Source organism: Falco biarmicus, chromosome 2, assembly GCF_023638135.1.
Source record: "Falco biarmicus isolate bFalBia1 chromosome 2, bFalBia1.pri, whole genome shotgun sequence".
NCBI lineage: Eukaryota > Metazoa > Chordata > Aves > Falconiformes > Falconidae > Falco > Falco biarmicus.
The window spans coordinates 68,753,543-68,780,876 of NC_079289.1; the positions used below are offsets into that span (position 1 = coordinate 68,753,543).

The 27,334-nt window shown below is 39.0% G+C and overlaps 1 protein-coding gene across 1 annotated transcript; it reads right to left on the bottom strand.

Annotated features, from left to right (window-relative positions):
* Nucleotides 1-4,225: 4,225 nt before the first annotated feature.
* Nucleotides 4,226-25,249, bottom strand: TMEM182 (transmembrane protein 182). Its single transcript, XM_056328670.1, has 5 exons — nt 24,855-25,249; nt 24,363-24,462; nt 22,853-22,951; nt 13,986-14,123; nt 4,226-5,326 (listed from the first exon to the last, which is right to left on the bottom strand). The coding sequence occupies exons 1-5, from the start codon at nt 24,993-24,995 to the stop codon at nt 5,103-5,105; spliced, it is 702 nt and encodes a 233-aa protein (XP_056184645.1). The 5' UTR covers nt 24,996-25,249; the 3' UTR covers nt 4,226-5,102.
* Between the last annotated feature and the right edge of the window lie 2,085 nt (nt 25,250-27,334).

Below are 27,334 nucleotides of genomic sequence, written 5' to 3' on the forward strand. Positions count from 1 at the left end.
GATCAATGACCATCAAAGTACTTTACTTGGGGGAAAAAAAAGAGAGAGGCCAAATTTCAAGATAGCGCAAACAGTCAGTGAGACTGGAGTGCTTGAAGCTGGTGGAATTTTTTTAAGTCATTCACAAATACTATATCTACTCTTGACAGGTCATTTCATTCTATTTAGCACTTTTTATTCTCTGTGGTTTATAAGCTCTTAAGCAAATGTAAGAGAGAGGAAAAGCTAACGCTTCTGATAATACACTATATCAGGCTGACAACCTAACTGAATTTCCCCTGTGGTGCTAGCAAAATGCTGTTCCAAAAAGTAATAATGCATATGAAAAAAAAAAAAAAAAAAGAAAAAAAGAAAGAAAAAGAAAGGAGAAAAGGGGGGGGAAAGGATCATAGAGATCATGCCGTCACATTTAATTTCAGAGAACAAAACCTGAAGCTGATTTCTCTTTAGATCAGTTGTATACCAGTTGGAATATGGGTGCCTAGCACTGCGACAGAGTAATATGATCCGAGCTTTAAATAGCTGCCAAATAACCATGTGGTGGCTGGCAGCACTAAACGTGTTGCAATGAGAATGATCTGTTTCAAAGTAAAGCCACATAACAGAGTATAAGTCAATCTGATGTGGTATGAAAAGGAGGGGGGAACGTTTTTCATTATCTTTTTGTGTTTCTTTCTGTTTAAAAAGTGTTTCCATCTTAACAATGCATCACTTTAAGGTGGGTTTTTTTTGTTAACTGGCTTAAAATCTGAATCATGTGCAGGTCATTTCGAAGAACATCTCCTTGGGCACCCAGGCATAAGGTGTGGGGGCAATGGTGCGCCGAATGTGAAGTACCACCGCTGAGACCACTCCCTTGCTGCAACCCAGTTCAGAGTGGCTGCCTCCCAGTGTGAAAATTACGAAAGGCACCTTCCCAGTTCATACCAAATGCATCCTTGGCAGTGTTTAGAAACAGATAAGGAACAGAGCTATGGCAACTAATAGGGAGTGAATTCTGCTCCATGTCTTCCCCTTGTCCTCTCAGCAAAAGCTGGAGCCTTGCAGGACTCCATGAGGCTCCTCTGAGCTCTTTGCGATGTAGGGAAAAATCAGGTGCAGAGTTTGGAGGTGTCTAATATAGGAGATGTTGCCAAGCCTCCATTCCTTCTTACCTTCATGTCAAATGACTCCCCTGATCCCTATTGTCAACATGTCTCCTGGGTAGATGAGCCACATTGTGAACTGGAAAGATAGACCAATTTAAACCGTTAACGTGAGTAAGAGACACGGAGGGAACAGTGGTACTGTAAATACTTGTGATTCTTCATCCCTTCTGTCACTTTTGATTATAGATGACCGACTTCTGTTTTCAATTTCAGTGTCTCCACGAACTTCACAGCATTAATCCAGACTTACTCTAAGTTAACACAGCAGAATTTCATGTCAACATACTTTATCTAGTCTTTACTGCGTAGAAATCACACTGCTGAAACGACAGATAGGAACAGGAGAGCCAGAGGAAAACCCCACTGCTGGCCCAGAAGATAAATAGCTCATTTAAGAGGTTCAATATGACTTCTTAAAAGAAAGTAAGTACAACATACTTTGCAGCCAGTTAGGATTTTGCAAGAATGGGGTCAGCAATCCAGGCATTACTTGTGATTGTCCTACCAGCCGTTTACTAGCACACTGTGGAGTACCATCTCAGCTGCAGGAGCTAGGCACCCTGCAGAGAAATGAAGCAGGCTTCACTTTGCACTTCCTCAAAGAAGAACATTGCTTTACCTCATGAATGTAAATGTCAATAACCAGCCACGTACACCATGAAGGTTAGCTCCAGTGAAACCTCCAGCAGCCACCCCAATGAGTAACAAGGATAAACCAGGGGGGCAAATCCTTTCCTGACTGTTTTTGTCTGCAGCTGCTTTTGCCACGTTGTGTCAGCTTGTCCCCCAGGAATCCACAACAGCTGCACAGCGTGCTGGCAGAGAGCATCGCAGAGGGACGCTCACCCTCCTTTCTCTCCCTCCTTTCTCACTTCCATCCCTTCATTTTCTCACTGCCTCCTTTGTGGGTAGTCATGGTCCTCGCCATGGTTGTGCTGGACACGCAGATGATGGTCAGGCTGAAAGTAATCAGAAAATGCTTCTTACCTGCCTGTTCCTGTTACCATCACTTTTCCAAACATGTTACTCAAAAAAAAGTATTTCTTTTCTTCCAATATGACTACAGGCTATTAAACCAGTCAGGCAATTAAAAAAAAACCAAACAACAACCCTCCCCCAAAAAACCCAAAAGCAAGCCCAAAAAACTACAGATTTGTGAGAAACACAGTTCTTTGACCAATTTCACAGAATATTTTGATTACAGCATTTAATCCCCTTTACAATCTTTTACTCGGCTCTAACAATGAAAATCCCTGCATCGACGCCAAGGATTTTCTAGACAAAAGCGTATCTGGAACAATGCCACGGAGCGAGACTCCTTAGCTGGCTTGTCTTCCCTGAGAGTTGTTACAAACCCATTCCCCTGCACACAGCTCTTTAATGAAATCAGGAGAACGAGTGTCAGACTGTGCTTTTGAGTAATATCCATACAGAAATGCCTCCCCGCCACCCACACCACCATCCCCTGGTCTGCAGCAGCTACTTACTACACATCACGTGCTTACCTACATATGTGTTTCTGATGGAGCGAGCCACCCGTCCCCACTGTTTCAGAAGGAACCTGACTTTCAGTTCTGCCATTAAGAAGGTGGTATCCAATTAAAGCAAACTGACAGAGCTACAGACTATTGCCAAAAGTGCGACTTTGAGTGCAGAATTTATGAGTACTCAAGCAATTTCTACTGACGCCAGAAAGGCTTCCTGAAGTTTCTAAGGAAACCCACAGAAACACCTTGGATGTTCAACCGCCATTATGCCCACAGTCTGACCCAAAGGGTTGCCTCCTAAAAGGCTGCCTTGCACACAAGAGTGTAACTAATTTAGCTGCATAATGGAGAGAGTTCTGAAGATGCACATGGGCTGAATTAGGGCTCCACGGGAGCCTTTGGCTCATTCCTTGCAGAGTTTATTAGTTGCTGCTGCACACATGGTTAGGTTTGCTGGAAGAAGTCCAGCTCTGAGGCACCTCTCAATTCCTCCAGCTTCTAAAAGTTGCAAGAAAGCGGCTCAAGCATATTGCCCCCTCTAAGCTGATGTGGAGTAGGACTGTCCCCTGCAGAGAAGCAGACAGGGTTCGGGAGGGGCACCTAGTCAAATAACTCTTGATTATTGAATTTACCTCCACAATTACCAGTGAGTATCCTAGACTGTAAAGGGGTTAAATACCAACAGACTGTATTATCTGAGAAACAGTATGTGATTGTGTAATTAAGGGTAGGAATATAATACCATATGCACAAGGAGCAGGGTTAATTTCAGCATTTCCTGGCTAACCAAGGGCATTATGGCGTAACCCTAATGGTCTCCGGATGGTTATCATTTATATGGAGTGCATATATGTGCTTATGAATATTTGGTTAAAATTCACCCATCATACTCTCTGACAGTAATTAAAAACACCATGTTAGCTGCCAATAAAAATATTTTTGTGATCTGGTAATTATTCCAGACCTTGTGCTCCCAACTTCCTTACCCCCAACCCCTGTTGTCTTCCTGTTCTATAATGTATAAAGCTAATCTTGATGATGGAAAAATAAATAAGTAGCAGGGAAGGCTGGAAATCTTCCAATCACAAAAGCTCCCAGAATGGAAGCAACATCCAATCTGGTCCACCACATCTTCTAGGTGGGCATTCCTTTCCTGCCTTTTAGTGATGCTTTCAGTATGCATAACAGCTGTGGAATTAAGCATTATGAACAAGAAGAAACCAACATGCAGTCTTTACTTTTCCTCATCAGTCCCAAACTATTCTGCATTGAGTTACAAAGTGAAAACCAGCACACCCTCAAGATGGATGTAATTTCAACTTGGGCCCAATGCCAGTTTCCCCATTGTTAAAAGTCCACCCCATCTTTTCCATACCATGCATGCAGTCCCATCCTTACCCCATCTTCCAAACATATGTGTACATACACATAGAACCAGCCACTCCTACAATACAGAACCAAATCGATCTCCCCTACTGTCTTAGCTAGGCTCATTGCTTCCCCTGCGATGACTAGTAGGCAAGTTGAATTTTGTCTATAATGCAGATTTTTAATATTTGGGAAAATGAAGGCTACGTAAAAGATAAATTTTCATGTCCTAGATATTGTCTTCATAATAAAGCTTTTTTAATAAAAAAAATCACTTTGCACAACATGGAAAAGGCTTGTTGGAAGAGCCAATTATTCCACTCAAAAATAAAAGGGTTAAAACTTGATTAAAATACTAATGCTATAATTCAGAGTACAACTTTGTCATAACTTCATCTAGTGATTTAACTACGGCATTTTGGCTTATAGAATCATGCAACAAACACGGATTTCAGAACACAGAAGTATACAGCTTTCAAATGCATACAGAAAAGAGAAATGTGTAACAGGAGCAGTTAAGCTTTTACATGTATGGACTAGCACCAGGTCGCTGTTCACGGCAATTGTCTTCTCTCTTGTCCTCTTCCCATGGATGCTGCATGAACAACTGCACTCTATTTTTATAAAGTGCAGACATGTTTGCTTGTATTAAAGCTAAGGCAAGTATTGGAAAACAGGAGAAGAGGTAGATTGAATTACTGAGTTTGAATGTTTTTCTCCTCTACCTTGTACCATTCTCCACAAGCAGAAGCACAAAGTAAATGTTAAAAGACAGATGTATAAAATGTTGATCTGGCCCACTTCACGTTGGGCTTTTGGTTGCAGAAAATTTTTGCCTTCCTCTGTTTGCAAAACAGCAAAAATGTTGCTAATAGTACAATATGGGGAACCATGTGTGTACTTTCTGAAGAATTAAAAACAACTAAAGGTGGTTTGTTCCTGCATTGAGTTTTGTGTCCTATACCCTTAAACAAGAAACACAAGAACTTCCAAAAGTCTGCCTGCACCCTTAGGATTGCCATAATAGTAATAACGTATAAAATTTTGTTCCAGTTTACAATTCTCATGAAGTGCCTGTATTCCCTTCAACAGTGTATGACTAGTCTGAGTGTAAATAAATGGCACGTCCTACCAACAAGAACAGCATTCCTGCTAATAAAGCAAAAAATACTCCTACAGGAGCCAGCATAAAAGACCAGCCATAACGTACATAAACAGCAAAGTCTGGGCAATCCATTTTTTTCACGTTTGTGTAGTTTTCCAGATCAGCCATCGCCTGGACCCAGATGACATACATCACGACTACCAGCGAAAACAAAACACCTGGAAAAGAAACACTACGTTTTAACAACAGAGTGTGAGACAAATGCTGGGTGCATTTATTGTAAAACCTAGAAACACATCAATGCTTGAGGCTCTGTCTGCAAGGCACAGACAGCCACCACTGGATATTTTTTGCTTTTGGCTTGCTCTAACAAGCATTATCTCCATCTTGCTTCTGATTTGCACTGAAAGGCATACTCCCACGACAAAGAATCTATCTGGGTTTGGTAGGTAGATTGAATAACAGGTGTGTTTAGGACAAAATTCAGACAGGTATTTACTGTTTTGAATTCAGGGTCAAGGGAGATGGAAGGAGGAGGAACAGGATGGGACAAGATGACCTAGAAAAAGATACCTACTTTCGCTTCCCAAACGTTGGCATTGTTTCTGTCACAGACTTTTGGATAAGGTATGAAAAGCAATCTTTCTATCATCTTCACCTCCCTACACTTGCTTCTTTTTTCTGATGAAAAGGGCTTTGTTTGGAACATGCTACCTTCAGACTATTCTACTAAAATATTTTGCTGACAAATTCAGATGTATTGTATTTAATTCAAAATCCTTCACATTAGAAAATCAATTCCTGGTATAGGAACAAAACCCAACAAAAATGAAATACTAGCTACGAAGCAGGCTATTAGTATTAGCCTCAGGTTGGATACAACAGTTTCCTGGAATTAATCCACCACATAACTCACAGCTTTCTCCCAACCACTCCTCTGAAAGGCCTTTGGATTGTTTACACGTGATAGTAATAGGAGCACATGTCTTTACAAACTTTGTTAACCTCTTTGTTACTATATACCAGAAAGAGATATAAGAAGAAAGTGCTTTCCAAAGTATCAGTTGCATTCCTAATATTCCATTTCACTTCAGATGAATGTGGACACTTGAGAAATGCAAGCCTGCAGCACAGATGCTCTAGCAGATCTGCTGGAAAACTGAGGGCACAAGTCTGAATTTTCTGCATGCTCCAGCCTGTACCCACTTGCTCCCTTAGCTCCAGCTGTCACAGCACAGTTACAGCAGCTATTCCAACATTCAAATATTTGAGGGACACCACCCTATGTTTTTATCCCAGGATGTTTAGGTGCCTCATTAAAACCACAAGCCAGTGCATAATCTTGGGAACACTTATTGCCAAAGTTGGGTCTAAAGGCTGCAGAGCCACAGAGCATAAGTCAAAGGTATGTGTGGTCTCTTCCCCATCCTCCTAAATACTTGCAATGCCACCCTGAACAAATGTGACGCTTCTGGCAAAACCCACAAATGCACTTTGTAAGCACCCATGGACAAGTATTTGATTCCAGAACCACTTGTCCTGGTAAGCTTCCATGGTTACCTTTGCCCATCCCCACCCTGGGATGCTGCCTCATCACCTCCCTTCCCTGCTCTTCCTACCCACTTATCAGGGAGCAACTCTTGTCATCACTCCCTCATTTGCTTCAGACAAGATCAGACAGGTTAGCTGCAACAGTTTAAATTAGTGATCTGGTGACATTCATGTTGGTGTTTTATGGTCAAAATGTAATAGCTTTACATTCTGGACATCCTAAACATCTGACAGGTGAGAGCTCACAACTTAATGTTTGCGAACACTGGCTTTTGAAGGCCACCAAAGAATGAGCTCAAGTAGTTGACCAGAGGCATAATCAAAATGTGACTGAAAATCCCAAAGGATGTGCAATTTTTATGGGGCTGAAAGAAAACAGGAAAACTAAATAAAGGAGGCAGACACATTTTCTGTCTATGAAATATACTTTCAGGATTACATTTTTTACTAGGGCTCAAATTCCTAACAAAGTTTGAAAAAAACCCCAACATTCAACTCTAAAAGGCACAAATTCAATTTTGAAAGTATTTTACCTAAGTAAAACTCAGTCTTGATGGAATTTAGTACTGCGCTTATATTAAACATAAAACCAGTGAAACAATCAGAGAGAAGGATCACCTTATGGCCAGACATAAAGAAGAAGAAATTAAATCAAAGACTCTCCAAATATAAGTCAAGAGAGGATTCCTATAAAAGGATCTAATGATAGTAGATAATGTAGGCAACATAGGAAAATTAGAACCAAACAGAGCTAGTAACTTTTGATGTAAAAAGATTCAGGACCAAGTTCATAAATGGAGTTAGTACAGATATGGAGTTTGTTCACAGTTTCAAAACCTCAACCAAAAATGAAATTATAGCCCAAAGATTTGGAAAGATACATTGATAATATGGCAAAGTCCACATGAACATTGGAATTTCCCCCTTCAGAGGGCTGTGCCTATGCATTTTCAAATGTCTGTAGTCTTCTATTTATTCTCTACATCAGAGCAAACTTAGTCAAAAACAAGAGTAATTGCAAAAAGCAGTGAGGCATATTCCTTTACTATAGCAGCAGGTACATATAACCAGGCCTTGCACATCTGGAATGACCTCTGGCACCCTGGGCAGATACAAAGCCAAGTATCCCGGTTAGTTAGAAGCATCTGCCGTTAAAACAAGACTTTGTCAGAGGTGCTTTAATCTAAAAATGGGCACCCCTTGCTCTTCCAGCAGTCAGAAGCAACACCTTCCAGGTGGTTAAACTAAAGCCGGCGCCATGTAGGTATAAAATGGTAAGCCAGCGCTGCCAGTGGTAAAACAACTTCAGGGAAGCTAAAATCCATCGGGTGATTTCACAGCAAGCTGTTAATACCTGTGTGTGGCAAATTGTTGGGTATGGAAATTTGCTGAAGAAATGTATGTCAAGCAGAGATAAATGTCCTTCTTTAAAAGAGAAGAAAATGAAAGGCAGAATATGTAAACCCTCTTAGATAATTAAGGCACTAAAGGAGTATTTAAGGGTTCTCACTATCTGCTAAAGGAGGCTAATTAGTAGGTATATTGCTTAGTGTGTTCAAGAAACGTCTTGAACAGTAGAATCAGACTAAGTAAAAACTGCCCATGTCCTGTTGCCTCCAAGAGCATTTCATGCATTAGTGCTCCTTTTGTCTAATTTTCACAGAGGTATGATTTTATGGGAGTTAAGAACTTATACAGGAGTTTACTGAATATTTATTCTGGGAAATCTGTTCCCGCATTTTTGCACTTACTATCAATTGTGAATGTCATGAACTCTCCTAGCCAAACTCCTAGGCAGAACTACTGAGATTGAAATATTTTTAGGAACAATGTGTGCTGTGATGTATTTCTACATTTTCGGCATTTAGACCTTTTGCATAGTGCTTGGGTGTTCATTTGCCCTTGCCTTTTAGTGAATTTAAAATAAACCAGCAGTTGTAAGAAGCAGGAATGATGGGCAAAATTATTCCTAGAACATGAAATATGTCTGAGAGAGATTAAGAAAAATAAATGCTTCCCTCCTTTTTCTTTCTTTTTTTCAATGCTGCTTTTTTTTTTTTTTTTTTTTTTTTTTTAAGAACACACATGTTTAATACACAGCTCTGTGCAGTGTGATAAGACACAGGCTTCTCTGAGGTCAGTCTTTTCTGTCTTTTGCATTTATTCTTTGGAATTTCTTTCAAACAAATACTTGTGCATATTGCAGAGGAGAAAGAATACAGAACCTTTAGAAATGTCTATGAATTCAAGAAGCAGTATGCTGGCCTTTAGTACTCATTCTTCCCACGTAGACATGCTTTTCACTTGTCAATGGTGAATGGCTGTTTATGGCACGAATCTTTCACTATGCAGACACGAAGACAACAGGTGCTGGAAAGAATGATGGGAGCTTTTTACTTGTGCCTAGAAGTTTAGAACTTTTTATCTCACTTGAGGAAAACTTGTATATGTGTGTATGTATTTTTTTCGAATTGTATTTTTCGGTCCTGTCCTTATTACAGATTCTACCACCTACTTTGGCCTTTTGTGACCTTTATTTAAAAAGTAAGGTTGACATTCCACTCTGAAGTACACGCAAAGGATCCCACTTAAGGAGTTATGACAGTTGGCATATACCTCTGAAGACAGATTTTTGTCCTCATCTAGGAGCTAGAATTAAAATACTGGGGTTTTTTCACTCTTTTGGCAGGAAGGAGAAGTCATATTTGAACTTTTATTTTGCTTCTTCACAAGGGTGTGCTTCTGTAACGCTCTGTGCACATCCTGAGGGCTTGCTTGTTTCACATCAGTACAAGAGGGCAGTTTTCACCACCACCCAGGCAGGAACAGGCCCAGGGTAATTATGGACTTTACCAAGGGCTGCTCTAAGTGATTATTTTAGGGCAGCTTTCCCTTCTTTTCCCATGATCTTTGAAGCAACTATAGGGCTTCTTACAGTTTGCACTGCTGTAGCTGCTCATGGTCCATCCCCTGATATTCTAGACATGGAGGCAGGGCTGCAAAGACAGTGCTCATGTCACTGCCTGTGGCATCATTGAACTGATATGCACTTTTTCCCCACAGGTGTTAGCATCTGCAGTTTCACCTGCAGCCTGAGGTAGTTAATGTGGTTATAAAGCTTAACAGGGAAAGCTGCTAGTCAATGAGCTGCCCCCAATACTAACAATTGTGTGTTCCCCTCCATTTGTGGTAGTTCAGCTGCACCACTCAATAAGTGGGCAGCCTTTTTTCTTAAAGATCAGGATGAAGAAAAGGCAAGTGTGTGACCCTGCCACAGATCAGACAGCAAAATTGCTCTGTGGGTAAGATTGCTACTATTCTGGCCTCCAGATATGTGACACTGTGGAGAGGCTTCTGAGGTTCCTTTTGTCCTTTTGCCCTTGGAGACCCTTTGCAGTTCATACATATGGGCACTAATGATGCTGGCGGAGAGGTCTTGAGTCAGTAATTAAAGGGCTCTGAGGGTGAGAGGTAAGAGCATGGAATGCAGGTGATGATGGTCTGTACATATAATATAAACTGTACAAAAGTTGGTACACACTGTATCAGCTCCTAGCTTTGTAGCTAGCATCACAAGCAGGGCTTTGGCTTCTGTGACGACGGGACCCTCTCTGAGATACGAAGACTCCTGGGGAGGGGTGAGATCCACCAGACAAGATGGGGAAAGAACAGCAAGCTCTGTAACCTTGTGGGAAAAGATGCAAGCAAGGACCATTGGCAGATGGACAGCAAAGCCTCCAGATAAGCAGGAGGAATGGAGAGCATCTGCATGGGACAGCTCAATGAGGAAGGCTCATACACTTCCACTCAGAAAGCTGCACAACTGAAAGCCCATCCCAAAGGCATGTACATAAATTAACTCAGTGTTGGAATAACACAGGAGGAATTCAAGTTTTGCAGTCACTGGATGATGGATGGTGCCACTGCAGCTGCGGACATGGTGAGACAGCTTGCTTGATTGGAATGCATTTCTGGATGAATACAGACTAAGAACATACAGTTAAGATGGGGTGGGATGACTGCAGTCTGCACAACGAAATATCTTGAATGGATGGAGATCTTCTAAGTAACATGAGTTTAGGGATTAAAAGCGACAAGGTGGACAAAAAGGGTGTAGTCATGGTGGGCATCTGCTACAGGCCACCCAATCAAGAAGAGGAAGTGGACTGGAAAAACAGTTATGATTTCTGGTTCTCATAAGGGACTCAGCCACCCCAATACCTTCTAGAAGGGCAACACTGCAGAGAGCAAGCAATCTAGGAGATAGGTAGCTGGACTGCAACAAGGATAACTTTTTGAAACAGATGTGGGACAGACCAACTAATGGAAGTGCTTTGCTGGACCAGCTACTCACAAATAAGAAAAAACTGGTCAGGAATATGATAGATGGTGTTAGCTGTGGTTGTAACAGCCATGAAATGGCTGAGTTTAGTATACTAGGAGGAATATGGCAGGTGAGTAGAAAATAAAGTCCCAGAACTTCAGGACCTCAGCCTGCAGGATCCCAAGGGAGGCTGCCCTGAAGGACAAAGGCAGCCTTGAAGGGCAAAGGGGGGCAGAAGAACTGGTTGTTCCTCACAGGCAACTTTTTAAGGCACAAGAATGGTCGCTCTCAGTGTGCAAGAGTTCAAGCAGGTCTGACAGAAATGAAAGTTAACTTCATACAGGGCTGCACTAGCAAGAAAACAGTCATCAAGTTTGAAAATAATATTTCCTTTTACTCAGCACTTGTGACGTTGTATCTGGAAATCTGTGTCCAGTTTGAGGCCCCCTGGTGGAAGAGAGATAACTGATAAACTGAGGTGATGACCATCAAGACGATTAGGGGATGGAGGACAAGGATAGGCCAAGCGAGCTGGGGAGTTTTAATCTAAAGAAGTAGTCTTCATCTTTCTACACAGAGTTATAGAGAAGATAGGGACACTCTTCAGAGACCTGCACACTGAAAGGATGAGACACAATGATCACAAGCTGCAGCAAGGATTATTTCAGGTGGATATAAGGAAACTATATAAAAAAAACATTTTTCACAATTAAGTTGGTCAAACTGGGACAAGTGCCCAAAGATGCTGTGGAACATCCACTACTGGAGATTTAAAAAACTTGACTAGATAAGGCTCTGAGCCGCCTGATCCAGCTTTGAAGACAGGCCTGCTCTGAATGAGAAGTCAGACTAGATGGCTACAAGAGGTCCTTTCCAACCTAAATTTACTCTGTGTCACTCAGGATCTCTGTTTAGGCTCCTTTCCTAGGTCCCTCCAAAAGGCAAGTCTATCCCACCAGCATGATTTTAATTCATGATATAATTAAACCCTCACCTACAGGACTACTTGTGAGAAGAGCTGAGAGCAACTCATTTTTTGTTTTAATGTTTTTGTGGATCTAAAGTGTTGGATAGGATAATGATATTTAGGGTAAGTATCTTCCCCAACCAGACCTGTCCTACTGGTGGGACTGGGAATAGGTGCAGAACAGCTTGGTCAGGAACTGTGTCCCCCTACCCAAGTCAAAATGTCTTGTGCAAACTGAATGGCTCTAGGGTCCTATATTCTGCTGTCACCACAACCTTTTGGCAAATCATAGCAGGATTTTGCTAAATATCTTTGCTTTTCAGCAACAATGTTAACAGCTAAAGTAACACAGCTCTTCTCTGAAGGCCTGATTAAGAACAGTCCTGAAGTCGAAAGGTACTACAGATATGTATAGTAAAAATTCAGAATTTCCCTTGAAGAACAGCTGCTCTATAGGGACAAAGGTTACGAGGGGCAAAGAGACAAGCCCAAGCTCACACACTGGGATAATAAAGCCCACTTCACACACCCCCAAAAATAGTGACTCTAGATTCCCTCAGTAAAAGAAAGAGAGGTGTAGGGTTCCCCCATAGGTGCATTCAGCTGATCCAATTAGGCCCTTCTTTCAGGATGAAATGAATTCCCAGCTGAGGGAGCTTCTTACATACCTACTAGTTTTACTGCCAATGAATGTTATGGCCTCTTGCAGGCCTCCTAGGGAAGCCATGGAAGACTAGCATAGACTTGGGGATCTAAGTTTCCCCTGCTTAAATGAAGGTAGATGAATTGACTCAGAGTAGAGAACACACATGTCGCTTGGCACCTCTGCCCATTGGGTCCTGATGTCTTTCAAGTGCCCTTTACCTCTCTAACAGCCTCTGCTACTTTCTAGTGACAGATGAGGGTTTTACAGATTACAAATGCAGAAAGATCAGGACTCACATGGGCTCTTACCCTGCCAATTAGTAACAAAAAGCATTGAAGTATCTTAGGATTTCTGTCAGACTATGAATATTATTTTATGTCGTTTAAAAGTGTGGAGGAGCAATTCTCAAGGGATCAAATGCAAGTATGTAGGAGTTTTTTTCAGCAAAAATATTATAAAATACTTCCAGCACTTCACTGAAGGTCCTTGAAAAGGGAATAATGATCACTAGCTGCATAGAAATTGCTGTGAGGTGAAGTGGGTAAGCAAGGTCAGCAGGTCAGCAACAGAAGCAGAAAGAGAGCCCAGGCCTTTTGGTCCTGACACGAGCGGCCCTACACTGTAACACAACAGTGCTCTCACAGCACTGCCTCTCACCAGGCTTTACAGAAAGAAGAGTGATTGAGCACATTCTATCTTGTACATCTATCACACACCATCATTTACATCCCATACAACTGTATCTTGCACACCAGTGTGATATCTCCCCAGACTTTTCAAGGTTAACTGAACAGCATCACAGAGAGCTGCCCATATCAGCTGAATCCTGGAAGGGTGCATCCTCCACAGTACATGTGGGTTACAAGGAAGGAGGGAATTCACTTATTTGTTATCTTTCATTCACAGAGGTTTAGAGCTCCCACTTACTCCAATCACATCCAAAACATTTCTCCTATATTGGTCATGTGAATGTGCTCTGTTTCCCAATTTCTTTAGAGCTCACCATAATCACCTTTTGTGTCACTGATAAAAAAAATCCTTTCCTTAGCTAAAGCTCTTCAGAATCCTGTAAGGCAGCATCTCTAAATATGCATTCTTTTTCCTGCTGAAAAAGTAGATTGAAATTGCAATAGAATTCCATCATTTGTCCTGGATTTTTTTTTTTTTTGTCTTAATCCAAAAATAGCTTTTAGAATAGTTTCATGGCTAAATAACTGTGGGAAGACTTGTCTTCCAGGCAGGCACTCCACAAGCCAAAGGATAGAAGTGTATGCTTTTTTCTTTCTTTTAACCATGCTTAATACAGTTTACAGTTTTTGGTCAAGGAAAACAGAAGAAATACCTCATCCTTTCTATTCTTTAATTTACTAAAGCAAACAGTATACCCACCAGCAATGATGAAAAAGCCTCCTCCTGCTTTGTACAGAATGTGGCTGGCAAAGGGAGCTGCACAGATGATGAAGAAACTCGCCATCACAACAGTGAGCACTCCCAAGAGCATGAGAACTGTCCAGAAGCCTCGGTAAACTGGAGCAAGTGAAGAAGGGAAAAAGAATACAACACTTTTTAGAACTTGAACAAGTGACACATTTGGCTAACAAAGATTTTTCTTTTCTCCCTCTCTTTTCACTTGCCTTATTAACGAATGAAACATTTACTCTATTGTACATATACATTATATATCATGTGGTCCAAATTAGGTTTGAATGCCATTCCCTACCTAATGAACATGGAAAATAGGTTGTAAGTTACCACAAATGAAATCTGTCTGCTCAGTGTTTAGCAGTGATTAGTAAGATAGCAACTTGACCCAATTTATGCTCTTTAGAAAATGGTACACCAAAGCTGTAGCAATGATTCTTTGGGATAAATGATTGGATTGACAGGATACAATTGTTTTACCAAAATTGTCTTGGAAAAGCAGAGAGCTGCAATATCTTGACATTCTCAGTGCTCAGACCATATCAGCAATAGCAGTCTGTAAGTTCTCTACAATTTACAGCTGGATAATTGTCCTTATATATAGTCCCATTCAATAGACAGAAATCTAAAGAAGGAGGGGGGAGAAACTCAAAAAATGTAAACTGGTTTCTGAAAAACAGTTAAGTATTTTAAACCAGTCTATTCCTGCTCTAAAGCTCTTTGTATTTTATTAAATTTAAAATGTGATGTTTCAGAAGCCCCTGTTAGACAGTGCCAAGCAGTGCTGAATTAATGGATGCAGCTGGTGATAAATGAGCCGAGAGTTTTGTGACATACTCTGGCCAAAAGAGTCTTTCTAACAATTATTTTTTAGCTGGTTAATTGCACATCCATTTAACAAAGTCATCATTTTACAAATGCTACAAGAGTGACATAAATTTTTCCCATGAATTTAAAAATTGGTACATTAACACAACCCATTAGTAAAATTATGAGTTGCAAAGATCTCCATCATCACATCTGAAAATCTTGAAGCACTGACAATTCAGTCAGTGAAAAACATTTCCACCCAACTGAGGGAAAGCATATAAGCCAGCTGGCAAGTCAGGAAAAGTGAGTCACAAAAGAAACTGCCACTTATCATTTGACAGCACCTACTTACTGTTATAGCAAAACACAACCAAGCAACTATTATACCGGTTCGTATCCTGAAAGTTTCAAATTCATACAGCTTGTTAGAGCCAGCTATTCTGGAATAATTTGGGTTTGCTCTTATCTGAAATCTGAAGGTGTGCTAGACATTATCAGCTAATCATTATCATTCCCACTAATATGTTCCAAAAATCTACAGTTTTTAACTTGACCATCTTAACTCATGTTAAAGTATACACCATCTTACTTCTATCAGCCTTGTAAGTGTGTTAGCTACATCACATTCACCACATCACATTAGCCACACTTGCTAAATAACATCCTTTATAATCCAGGCAAACATTCAGAGACAATTTTCCGCCACACTGATCAGCAGATTTAGGCACAGGAAGGATGAATGTGCCTGAAAGTAGCTGGCAGAAGGGTTAAAATTGTGTTTTGGTTCATATCCAATACAAGTCTTCTTTCCACATAAACAACAACAACAACAAAAACAACAAAAAAGGAAAGAGTAGGTAAGAAATAAGGCTGTGGCTCAGCAAAGCAGTTACGTAGGTGTTCTGCTTTAAGTACTCTACCTCTTACAGGATTTAGGCACCTGTTTAAAGTTAAACACATAGTTAAATGATTCACTTAATGCAAATGGACAGTGAACGGAGACCTAGAAAGGTAAATCTCTCAAGTCCTTCAGTGTTGGGTTTCTGAAGCAATTTCATATTATTTTACTCATGGGGCTACTTTGCTAGGCTTCATTGCAGTCCCCAAGTCCATGGGACATTACTTCCTCATTTAAAACCTAATACCTCTAAATCAGTCTATAACCACCCAACTCTTTTACATAGATGGCCCAAGGTACTTCAAAGTCATGCTACATAATAGGACACATTGGCCAAAATGGACCTTGAAAAAGCTTGCTTCGATACCATTATGGTAAGTCACCTAAGTCGTACAGCACTGTTTCTATTTTCTGAATGGATGAGGATACAAGATTCTCCAGCATTACAAAATCAGTATCCAGTTTCATTATCTGCTCTTCATACAGGAAGCTTTGAAGTCTGCTTTTAGTGAAATTTTACCAGAAAAGCTTGATTTGTTCAAATATTCCTGAAAACGGAAAACAAAAGGAGTACAAATGTAACCGATGAACATTTTTTTTAAACCTCTTTGTAACTAAATAACTGAAAGGATGTTTCTTTGCTCAACAGCATAATTATTTTATGCGTTATATGTGAAATATTGATTTGACCTAACTATCACCTGAAATAAGCTTCCATTGTATTTTTCTAGAAATAACTATTTACCCTACAGAATCATGGATAAATACTGATGATTCTAATACTTGTTTATCCAGCTAACTCCATCATTAAACAACAATTAGAAAACAGAGTATAGTTGACAGAGGAAAAGTCTGCAATGCTCCCAAATCTGTGATTTTTCCAAGAAAAGGACTATGCCCTCTAATCTGCAAGACAGCAAGTAATTTGGATCATTTGTGGCACAGGCCTGAGGAACCATCCTAAGAGAATTTAGACTTTTTTCTTTATTAAGGGAGTTAAAAAGCAACCATTTTTCTGCAAAGAAGGCTTCACTTATTTCATACTTAGATCATTTTTGCTCAGACCACTTTTCTGATTTTCTCTGCCTAGATGGGCAAGATCAGTTCCTACGGGGCTAATCTTTCAAAATTACAATGCAGCCCTATTGCTGTCATTTAGCTTAGCTGGCATCTGTAGATGAACACAAAAGAGCTGGTTGAAATTAAACCTTCCTAAGAATGAACTTACTCTTCAAGTCAAAGACTTTTCCGCTCTGAGGTGAACCATGACAGACAAAATGCAACAGAGGATGCTGCTTTGAATTATGTTTCTTTATATCCCACGAAAAGGGCTGCCGTTGTGATCCAAGCAGCCTGTTTCAAGAAATAATGTGTATCTATACAAGTGTTAACAGAAGTTTGCACCATTTCAAGTCCCACTGAGGCAGTTCATAACACAGCCCATGTTCTGGTCCAGATGACAAGGAGTACTTGCCTCTGTAAGGTACTTCACAGATATGTTTGAGTTAGCTACCTCAAATACATGCATTATTCCAAGTATTCCCTACAACAGATGAAATAAAGTACAAGCACTACCGCAGAGTCCAAGGTAAACCTATCTGCAACAATAATCTTGGATACCATTGCTCTTGTGTTGCAAGGTGCTAAACAGAAGGTTCTGTAACTTGCCTTGGTAAGCTGCCCCTTTGTTGGGTACAACATTTGCCTTGGCAGTGACAGGCAAGCCTAAATATAAAATACTATTTAAACTACAACAGGAGTACAGACAGTACACTTGTCTTTGAGCTCTGCACCGTTCGGCCTGTATACTATGGGAATATTATAGCTGCAGTATATTCCTCCAAAACCGCATGACCTGTAGTTTTCCCTTGCTACTTGCTTTTCTCTCTAAAGATCCTAATTCGGATCCCTCTGGAAACTTCTGCATCATTTGAAAACTAGAAGAAGTATCTGGTTTTGAGTAAGGGACCAAATTTTGGAGAAATGGTTGAAAATTATCAAAAGCCCCCTTTTTTAGTGTACTAGACCCCAGCATTGATTATAAATTGAAGCACAAAATCATGTTTTAAGATGCTACTGATGCATGATGTGAAAGAGAAGCAGAGATACATTTCACAAAGTTACACAGCTGCGTCACCTACAAGACACACTTGTTTAGTAGCCATGCACACCTCTGAAGCTCCATAACGGGTTATTAAGGAACAGGTTAGCTGACAACACAATGTGACACCCATCTACTGTCAGAGATATTAACATCAACCTCATGAAACCATACCACATGTATTATTGACCTTGCTGGCTTCAAGTGTTTTAAAATCTCAGCCATCGGCCCATACACTTTCTATGGCCTATCAAAAAAAACAAAAAAACCCAGCCACTTAATAAGGAATTTAATATAAATACATATTATAAGCATTACAAAGCTGAAATACTTTTTGAAGCATGTGTGAGTACAGTGCTGCATAAACATTACTAAGGATAGGCAAAATGACTTGGAAAAGTTGCCTTGAATTTTCATCCACAAGCTCACATCCTGAATTAAAGCTTTCCTGTGATTTGACTGTGGATTTTATTTTAGAATATGTCTTTTTTTACCTCTCTATTTAATGTAAGAGATATCAAAATGCTTTTGACAAAAGTATCGCCCCCATAATGCAAAATACAGTGAAAGGTGAAGAACCTGAACTGCTCGAAATCAAGAGTATCTCCTCTGCAGATAAACAATTGTAAATGAGATCACAGATCTCATCAGCAGTGCAGAAGACACACCTGGCAATGCAGTAAACCTTGCAAGACTTTTCTCAGTTTCACTCAGTACCTTTTAGTATCCCTTAGTAGTAATAATCTTTTTTGTTTAATAACCTTAACAGTAAAACAAATACAATATTCACAGTATTAATACAAAGCTTTTTTAAATACTTCTTGCTTTATCACTGCTTGGTGGCTGGGGAGTTCTCCCTTAGTAAATGTACTGTATTACAATCTCTCATGGGCAATTTTGTGACTGTGTTTTGAAACAGTATTTTTTTGTCTTAGAAATAGGCTACTGCTAACATTTCACTGTACAATCTTTATTTTCAGATTTCATTGCTGATATTTTCTGGACTACCCTACATCAATTTCAACCCAGTAACAAACCTGCCAATAAATTTGATCACACCATTTTATATTTAACAGTTGCTGAACCAGTATTTCACTTCAGTCCTATAAACATTGTGTATTCTACATTATATTAGGCACTACTTCAAATGCTGGCAATGTGCCCAGTACTGGACAAAATAAGATACTAATAGTCAGGAAAAAAAGTATTAGCAGCTACAAATCAGAGTATTAAACTAATGTGTCAGTGCAGCCCATTAAACGGCTTCCAATTTAGCTTCAGAAGGCACTGGGGCAATTTACAACAGTTAAGGAACTATTGTTTATGTCCAAATCAAGTTGAAAAAAAACCCTCTCAAAAATAAAATGAATGACTTAACTGAGTGCTAGATTTTGCACTTCTTTTTCTCAAGAATAATCTCACTATAACTAACAGAACTACTAGTACAAGAAAGGATTTGTTCATTTTTCAAAAACAGGCCTAGTATTGTCCTTTAGTAAAAGAGTTTTATAGAAGTGTGATAATCCTTGAATGTCAGTGTTAAGTAATCTAATGACATGATACCATGCATTAATCTAGCTAGCAATGAATTATTATTTAAGTACTATATTATTATGTTTTCAAAATAGCCTGACAGGATAACCAAATTGATTATGATTATACAAATGTATGATTATTTTAGAATGTAGAGGTCATCACTCTGGCACTTTTATTGTATGGGCTAATTTATTTTTTTTTATTCCTAGGTTGTAGTTTGTCGCACATGTTTGTGAATCTTCCTATAAATGAATTTGCTGGCAACACAGTGAGGTGCTGTCTAAGTCTACTTAAGAGCTGCACACTACAACAGCTGTCACTATAAACCACTGTACCATCACAAAAAGTCACTTGAGTCAGGCTTCCCCTGAGGTCGTTTAGATGCCTGTTTCAGGTCAAGATAAATGACATGGCCTACAAATTTCTTTAAGTGCATTAACCATAAATGATGGTTAGCACAGCTGTGGACCACACCTTACACTGCAGGTAGATGAAGACCTCTATACTCTGCCAAGATATTTAACAAAACCAGTGAACGAACAAAATCATTACAACTGTGGTTAAATGATACAGCAAGTTGCAATTTCAAAGCAGTGCTGTCTAAACCTTTGAAACTGATCATGCATCTGACAGAGAAGATGAAAAGATATCTGAGGCATTAAAACATGCATTCAAATCTCCAATGTAAGCATCACTGTAGACTGTTCTGTCTTTCCATCTAAGGCTATAATTCTGGACACCAAGAGCTCACGGGTTTGTACAGCAGGATGAACCAAGCTTTTGGCCTAAAGCTTTCTAAGGTATATTATAACACTGAACTTCAAGGTCCTCAGTGTTTTGAATCTTTTAGGAAAAACCACACAAACATCATAAAACCAACATACAAAAAGATGTAAACAAGCTAAGAGGGAATTGATTGAGCTTCTTTTGAATTCTGGCCCAGAAAGGCTCTGAACCAAATTCCTACTGATACTAAAGCGAAAGGAGTTATGTCAACAGAGAACTTGGTCCAGACACTGCACTCAAAAAATCATCACAGATTTTATGTTCTTCAGGAAACTTATCTTTGCCCGAGCCCTTCTTAATTGGATGGTAACATGGCACTCCACCAACAAACCAAACTTGCATTTCCACTAGGGGCTGCAGTTAAATGCAAATTCCTCTGACAAGGTCCCAAAGGTCTCTTAATCCCAACAGTCTGTAAAAGAAGTCACCTGTCTTTGCTTGCTCAGAAACTAACAGTTCTGTAAACAGAAAGTCAGAAATTTTAGAAAAATGTGTTGTACATACATGTTTGATTTTTCTAATTAAGTTTAAAGGGTTTTATTTAACTGCTTTTTTTTCTACAAAAAGCAAAATAAGTATTTTTCAGATGACAGAATATTTCTTCTTATCCATTCCTAATTAAAATAGAACTTGAGGGACTCACTAACACCACAGTGATACATCTGTGTGGGAGATTTTTTTTTATCCCCCAAAAGTGAATATGGCTATGAGCCATGAAAATGGTACTGTTGTATCAAGAAACAGAAGCAGAACCAAAAAAAGGGACAATAACCTCAATCTTTTGGTAGTGCCCTTTTGTTCTGTGCTTAGCTGATGCAAGGTATGAGATGCAGCCAACTGGATATACAAATAGTTGATTAAATCTTCTTCGTGAAATCAAACTGAGGGGTTTTGCCCCTGGCTTTTACAGAGAAGCATTTCCTCCATTGTGAATCAAGAAGAGGATAACCTTCTAGCATTTCTTAATTTAGCAACTGCAGTTGCAGCAAGGTTTTAAAAACTCATTTGCGGAGTATCATTGGCAGGACTGTCAAACTAGAATAAAGAAGAAACAAATTTTGAACTAACAGAAGAGATGATGACATAACCTTCTTCATAAAAAGTTGTGAAAGATTCTTGAACAAGCATACTTGCTCCAGTAAATAACTCAGCTTGGATGCTGAAAATGAACTGGAGGCATTAAAAAAAACCCTCTTCAGTTTTAATGAGTTCAAAAGCAATCCAACTGTATCTATTTATACAGCAGGAATGGCTCTGAATATACTCTACTTGGGACAGCATCTATAGTACAGTTCTGTCTATTTTTAATCTCCTAATATGAAATATAGATAGGAAAATTATATTTGAGCATTGGTTCTTTTGGCAAACATTAACTAAAATTAATTAAACTTTTGATGATATTCCTTCTCCTTTCCTTATTCTTTGTTTGTCCACTTCTGTGTAATCATGCAGTACAATTTGAGGATCCTTTATGAATGTATGAGTGAATGGTGGAATACAAACTCTGTCTAGATTATTAGGAATTGATGACTCTGTCAGTTTCAAATGGAAAGATAAACTGTTCTAGATGCACTGTGAAGTTACAGATTAGATCTCTGAATGAGGTCTGAATTCTTCCTAGACAAACAGTTCATAATTTCTAAAGATTAATAGGAGCATTATCAGTCCAACTTATTTTCTTTTTCATGTCTGCTGCATAAAAATTGGATTCTGAAGACACTTCAAAGTTAGCAAAGGCACAATTATAGTTTCAGGACATGAAGAGATCACTTAAGTCACCGAGCCAGTTTGCTCAGAGACATGCTGCATCCACACATCACAGGTTATTTTAAAAGTCATAGGAAATAGGTATCAGAAGTGATTTATTTCAAATACGTCTGTATAAAGCCCTTGATCTGATGAAATGTGACAAATATTTTTAAGTAGTTTTTAAGAGTTGTACAAATAGGGCTTTCCAGGGATTATTCAAACATAAAGTTTTCAATTACTGCATAACTTCCATCTATATATGTACCTCTGTTGTAGAACTAGAGTTTCTCAGTTTTAGTATCTCTGTTTAACAGTATTCTAAACTATTATAGAGAATATATATACTCTCTAAAAAAGTTTAGTTCAAAAACCAAAACTGCCCATTGCTACAGTGTTAGACTACATTATTCATGTACAGCACACACTGTTAAGAGTGGTTTCAGTGCCTCAGCTCCCTATAATGTCAATGGCGAGAAACTGGCACATGCAGCAGTCGGTGCAGTATATCTGAGTTAGTTGAATAAACTTAGACAGTATCAAGGCCCCTCTCCTCCTTCTTCATAACATAAAAATGCAATATATTTCCACATGTGGCTATTTATTTAACAGAAAAACATTTTTACTGGAATACATGAGAAGGAGTACTTGTTTAATGCATTCAGCCCAAGGAAGATACTTTTTATGTCAGAGAAAAAAGGACTAAAAAGGAAATGTCTCTTTTTTTAGGAATTACTTCCACTTTGCCATCATGCTTAAAGCTGAGCATTCATTTAAGTGCTTTGCTAAACAGTGGTTTAAATATGCATGTTGTAAAATTATGAGAAGTACGAAAAACCAAAACTCTATTAATTAAACTGTGGGGAGCGATAAGGCTGTTTTATACTGAAGCATCCAAACTGTTTTCCTGAAACTAGGCATTGTATCCATGCATTTTTCAGCCAAAAAAATACTTACTGATCGCAGAGTCATAGGAAGTTGAGTTGTGTTCATCTCGGATAAGAGGAAATGGTGACAGGTAAGCATGTGTACAATTCTTAGAAGGTGACTGGTTAGCTAAAAGTGAAAGAAAGCTAAAGATTACTATTTTACTGCCTTAACAATAAAGTACTTTAAGCCTTTTCTTCAAATGGGCAAACTGAGTTTCATAGGTTGAGATTCCAGGTTCTTTCCCAGGTAATAGCTAGCAGTGGATTTGGTTTGGTAAGAGATACCAGCCTGGTTATCCAGCCAGCAGTATTCCTTAAAGGGCAACACAGATTTGTACTATAGGAACAGTAAAGCAGCCTTGCCAAAGGCACACAGCAATTTATATGCAATGCATACATACGGTTTTTATAGGCATATGTACCTTTCTCTTGTGAGGGTTAATTATGTCCCTCTCATTATTGCATATCCCACCAAAAAAACCAACAAAAACACCAAAAAAAAACCCACAACAACCAAACAACCACCAAAAAAAAACACCCTAGGAAATTACTTTTTCTCTGTGAAAGAACAATGAAAAATATCAAGCATCTTCAGAAAGTTTACAGTCCCCAAAAATATGAGTTTAGTCTATGGAATCAATATGCCCAGAGAAGGGTAATTTCACCCTTTATATTAAATGCATCTAAAACATCACCTTCTCCCTTGTGAAAGATAAAGGCTGACTATAGCTTAAACCACATTTAAATTTCAGATTTCTGACCACAGAATTCTCCAGATAAATAACAAGGAGAAATTAACTACAGTGAATATTACATTTGCCACCTAAGACCAAGCAATATATTCAGTAAAATATGGGTTATTGAAGTCAAATTCGTATGATGGCACCTGCTTTTCACAAGGATTGTGGAAATCTTGCAATAAGGAGAGGGAGCTCTGTACCTCAGAGGTATGGTCAAAGACAGGAAAAGAAGTTTTGCTTGACCTCTTCTTCATGGGAGATTTTGGTTGTAAAATACTATCTGATCTTCCAGAATCCTGGCATGTAGTAAAAGAAAGCAAAGGGTCATCTTTGAATTTAGTAGAGGAATTTTTCTGGAAATGATGTGTCCTACACCACTTTCACAGTGGAATTGCCCATGCCCTCCTTAACCCACTTGTAGAACTAGATGGAGAAACTCTCCAAGCAAAAAGTCATGGACCATCCTAACCACTAAGCTCCTTTTCCCTATGTATCAGAAATAAACAGTCTGTTTAACTGTAAGTGGCAGGAGACTGTCCTGATAAGAATGGACTCAGGTTAACAGGGCAGCCTTAACACTCACAGCATAAGCTGAAAGTTAAACATGTGGTATGTAAACATACTTTTCCCAGGCTTTCCTTTAGTATAGATTACAAAAATGTTTGTCAAGAATTTATTTTAGGGTAGCTGAAGAACCAAAGAAGCCATATGAAACCTGGTGATTCACAAGACAGGAAAAAAGAGCCCAACAATTTTGAGAACAAACTACTGTAGGTGTAAAAGGGAAAAGTTACTTACTGTACCAGAAATTCCACATACTGGCATTATTTTCTCCTACATCTCCACTAAACCAGCACCTCCAAAAGAAACCTTCATGATGGAAAGTGGCCTTCTCTCCCTATGGGAGGGGAAAAAAAATTAAAAGGAAGACATTATCATACAATTCTTAAATGGCTGAAGAAATCAAATTCAATTGAAATTAAATGTTGAAGTAGAAACCACCACCATCATAATGAAACAGCCTGTCTGAATATAGGCTAGCTATAGCATATCCAAACAGTTATACTTCCTTTGAAAGAATGTCATGTTGCAAAAGTAGTATCACAAAAGACAAATTCATTTTAGAGTTGATTAAAACTGGTTACAAGAGGTTTTAAAGAAGGCTTGTAAGCCTCCAGGTCAAAATGAGCATATTCCAACGTTCATACAGAAGTAAATTCTTGCAAAATAAACAATTCCAAGAAATCTACATATATAATTCTCATTATAAATAAAAATGTCCATACTAACCCCAGCATCTTCAGGTACTTTTGAACACCTTCCCACTTCTGTAGCAAGAAGCCAATAATCAGTTCCAAATGCCACCAAAAAAAGCAAAACCCCCAAAGCTGCAAAGAAACCTCCAAAAAAAATCCCCACACTCAGTTTCATTATCAAAGTTTTCTTAAAAAAAACCACTTAGTTTCTTAAGAAGAAACACTAAAATAAATCAAATTACTGGGAAAGTGACTAAAAAGCTGTTTGGAGAATACAGTGCATAGCTGAAGAAGTTTCTCTTCACTTGACTTTCTGCCTGTGCCCTTCTTCTCAATGCCCTGCGAGTCGATTCGTGTCTCCTAATTAGTGTTCCATGTGTCTGAGTCAAGCCTGACAGATGAAAAAGGCCTTCTATTTTAGGACACTGATGGCAGAGCTTCATTCTGTTTCTGTTTGGGCAAGGCCAGTCAGAAATAGCTGACCTTCCCCTAACTAATCAGGGATTGACTTGAAATATTATTGCAGCTGGTGCATCAACACCAGTGGAGATAGAGATGGGAGTTGCAATGGCTCTGTCCATCCACGTGAACTGCGTTACAGAGCACACAGAAGCAGCAAGGACTTCCAAAGTTCAGGCTTGGTGGTGAATGTTTCCTTGGCTGCTAGTAGAGAAGGAAACACACGCAACACTTGCAAGTTACTATAAGTCACATTACTAAATGAAAGCTGAGATTTTTTTATGGAACTTTAAAACATGGTAGCCAATTGCAAAATTGCAAAAAAATGCAAAGCCATTGTGGAGATGCCCTTGAAAAATCCTAACCTTTATTATAAATATAGTTAGTTTTTTAAATTTACATCTTACCCTTAAAGTAATAGTTTTAACAACACTAAGTGTTTAACTGCTTTATTTATTCACATGCACCTTATTTGCATATATCACAAACACATGCAATTAATAATTCTCCCCAGCACCTAATGAAAAAGACTTCAGTCTTTTTAGAACAAGATTATACTTTCCCATACATGTGCTTTGGGCATTTTGGAAGGTGATGAGGTAATATATTTAAATTCCAGGACTTACTGCACAAGAAAAAAGCTTTTTCAACAACTTCTTTTCATGTCAAACAGGCCTTCCCAAACATCTCTAGTGGATTACAGGGCATGCCTCTGTAGAGATTTGTTGAGTTTATACTATGCACCAGATCCTGCAGTCCTTACCCAATGAAACTTCATCGGCATTATCTGCCACCAGAGTAGAAAACATGCTAACTGTCTTCCCATGCTGGGAAGTGCTGGGATCAAGAGAAGGATGAAGTCAGTTTATTCCAGAAAACGTTTATCACAAAATTTTACTGCAACAGACTAAGGTCTCCAGAGGGACTCCTATTTCCAATATCCCAGTGTCCGTTTGGATAGTGCACCAGTGTGCCCAAGGAAAGCAAGGAAAAGACTGTTTCTACCACCTCTCCTCATCTCCAGACAGATGAACCAGATGTGTCCTCAGTGGTTTAATAATGCTACATTATCTGTCAAACACCATATTCACATTTCTTACAAGTCATATTTTATTCAAACCTCATACTATACTAACTTTACAGGCAAGCACATCTGATTTTTGTGGCCTTTTTGCACTGCATAGTTTCAGTGTAAGCAAAACAGTAAATGAATTTTCAGTTAGACTCTTTCTGCTATATTTGCTTTCCCTTATAGTCACTGATGCAGTTCACTATGCTATAGCAGAAAGTGATGTTTGGAAACAGAATTATGTATGAGTACTGCAAAAGGGGACAAACCTGAAGCTGGTGAATCCCAACCATGAAAATAATACAAACACTTTTCACACTCATGCTTTACTCTATAATTCTCAAAGCTCTTTTCAGAGATGGTTATGCAATGCTATTCATACCTGTAGCTAAGGGAAGTGTAGCACACAATGGCGAAATTATTTTCTCAACATTATATCAGAAGTAAAAAGAGAACTCCAGCCACCTGACTCAGCCACTGAAGCACAAATAATAAAAGAAATAAAATGGCTGGTTTCAGTCTTATTGCACCTACCCAGCTTCAGGTCAGAAATACATCAGTGACTCTGTGAACCCATTTCTGCATGACAGTAACCTACCTTCATGAGTAGCTTCACTGAAATCAGTTTGCATTAAAAGTTTCACTGAATTCGAATGACAGCTGAATCACTGCCTGTGCAGTACAAGCATTTATTTTTAATATAGTGTACACGCATTCTGGTCTCAGTTTAGCATGTTCATCCTGAGAGGATCTAATTTAATTATTCTTTCATATTTATGGCACATTCTCCAGCAATTCTATCTTCCAAATAGTCCAACATCTCGAGTATTATGCCAGGCTATGTCAGGAAAGAATCAAAAACCATGTTAAGACTTGTTATGTCAGCTTAAAAATTCATGTTATCAATTACTTGAATACTTATAGAAAGTCTCAGGGTACTTTTTCTTCAACTAAATTAAAAATCTGAAGGCTCCTCAATAGAATAG

What these genes read in the sequence shown, in the direction of transcription:
- TMEM182 (XM_056328670.1), bottom strand. Translation starts at nt 24,995, where the DNA reads ATGAAACTGAGTGTGGGGATTTTTTTTGGAGGTTTCTTTGCAGCTTTG. An exon ending in AAGTACCTGAAGATGCTGGG is followed by an intron (nt 24,463 to 24,854) that starts GTTAGTATGGAC and finishes CCCCTCCCATAG; the next exon opens with GGAGAGAAGGCCACTTTCCA. An exon ending in AGGCTTTTTCATCATTGCTG is followed by an intron (nt 5,327 to 13,985) that starts GTGGGTATACTG and finishes TTTCTTTTCCAG; the next exon opens with GTGTTTTGTTTTCGCTGGTA.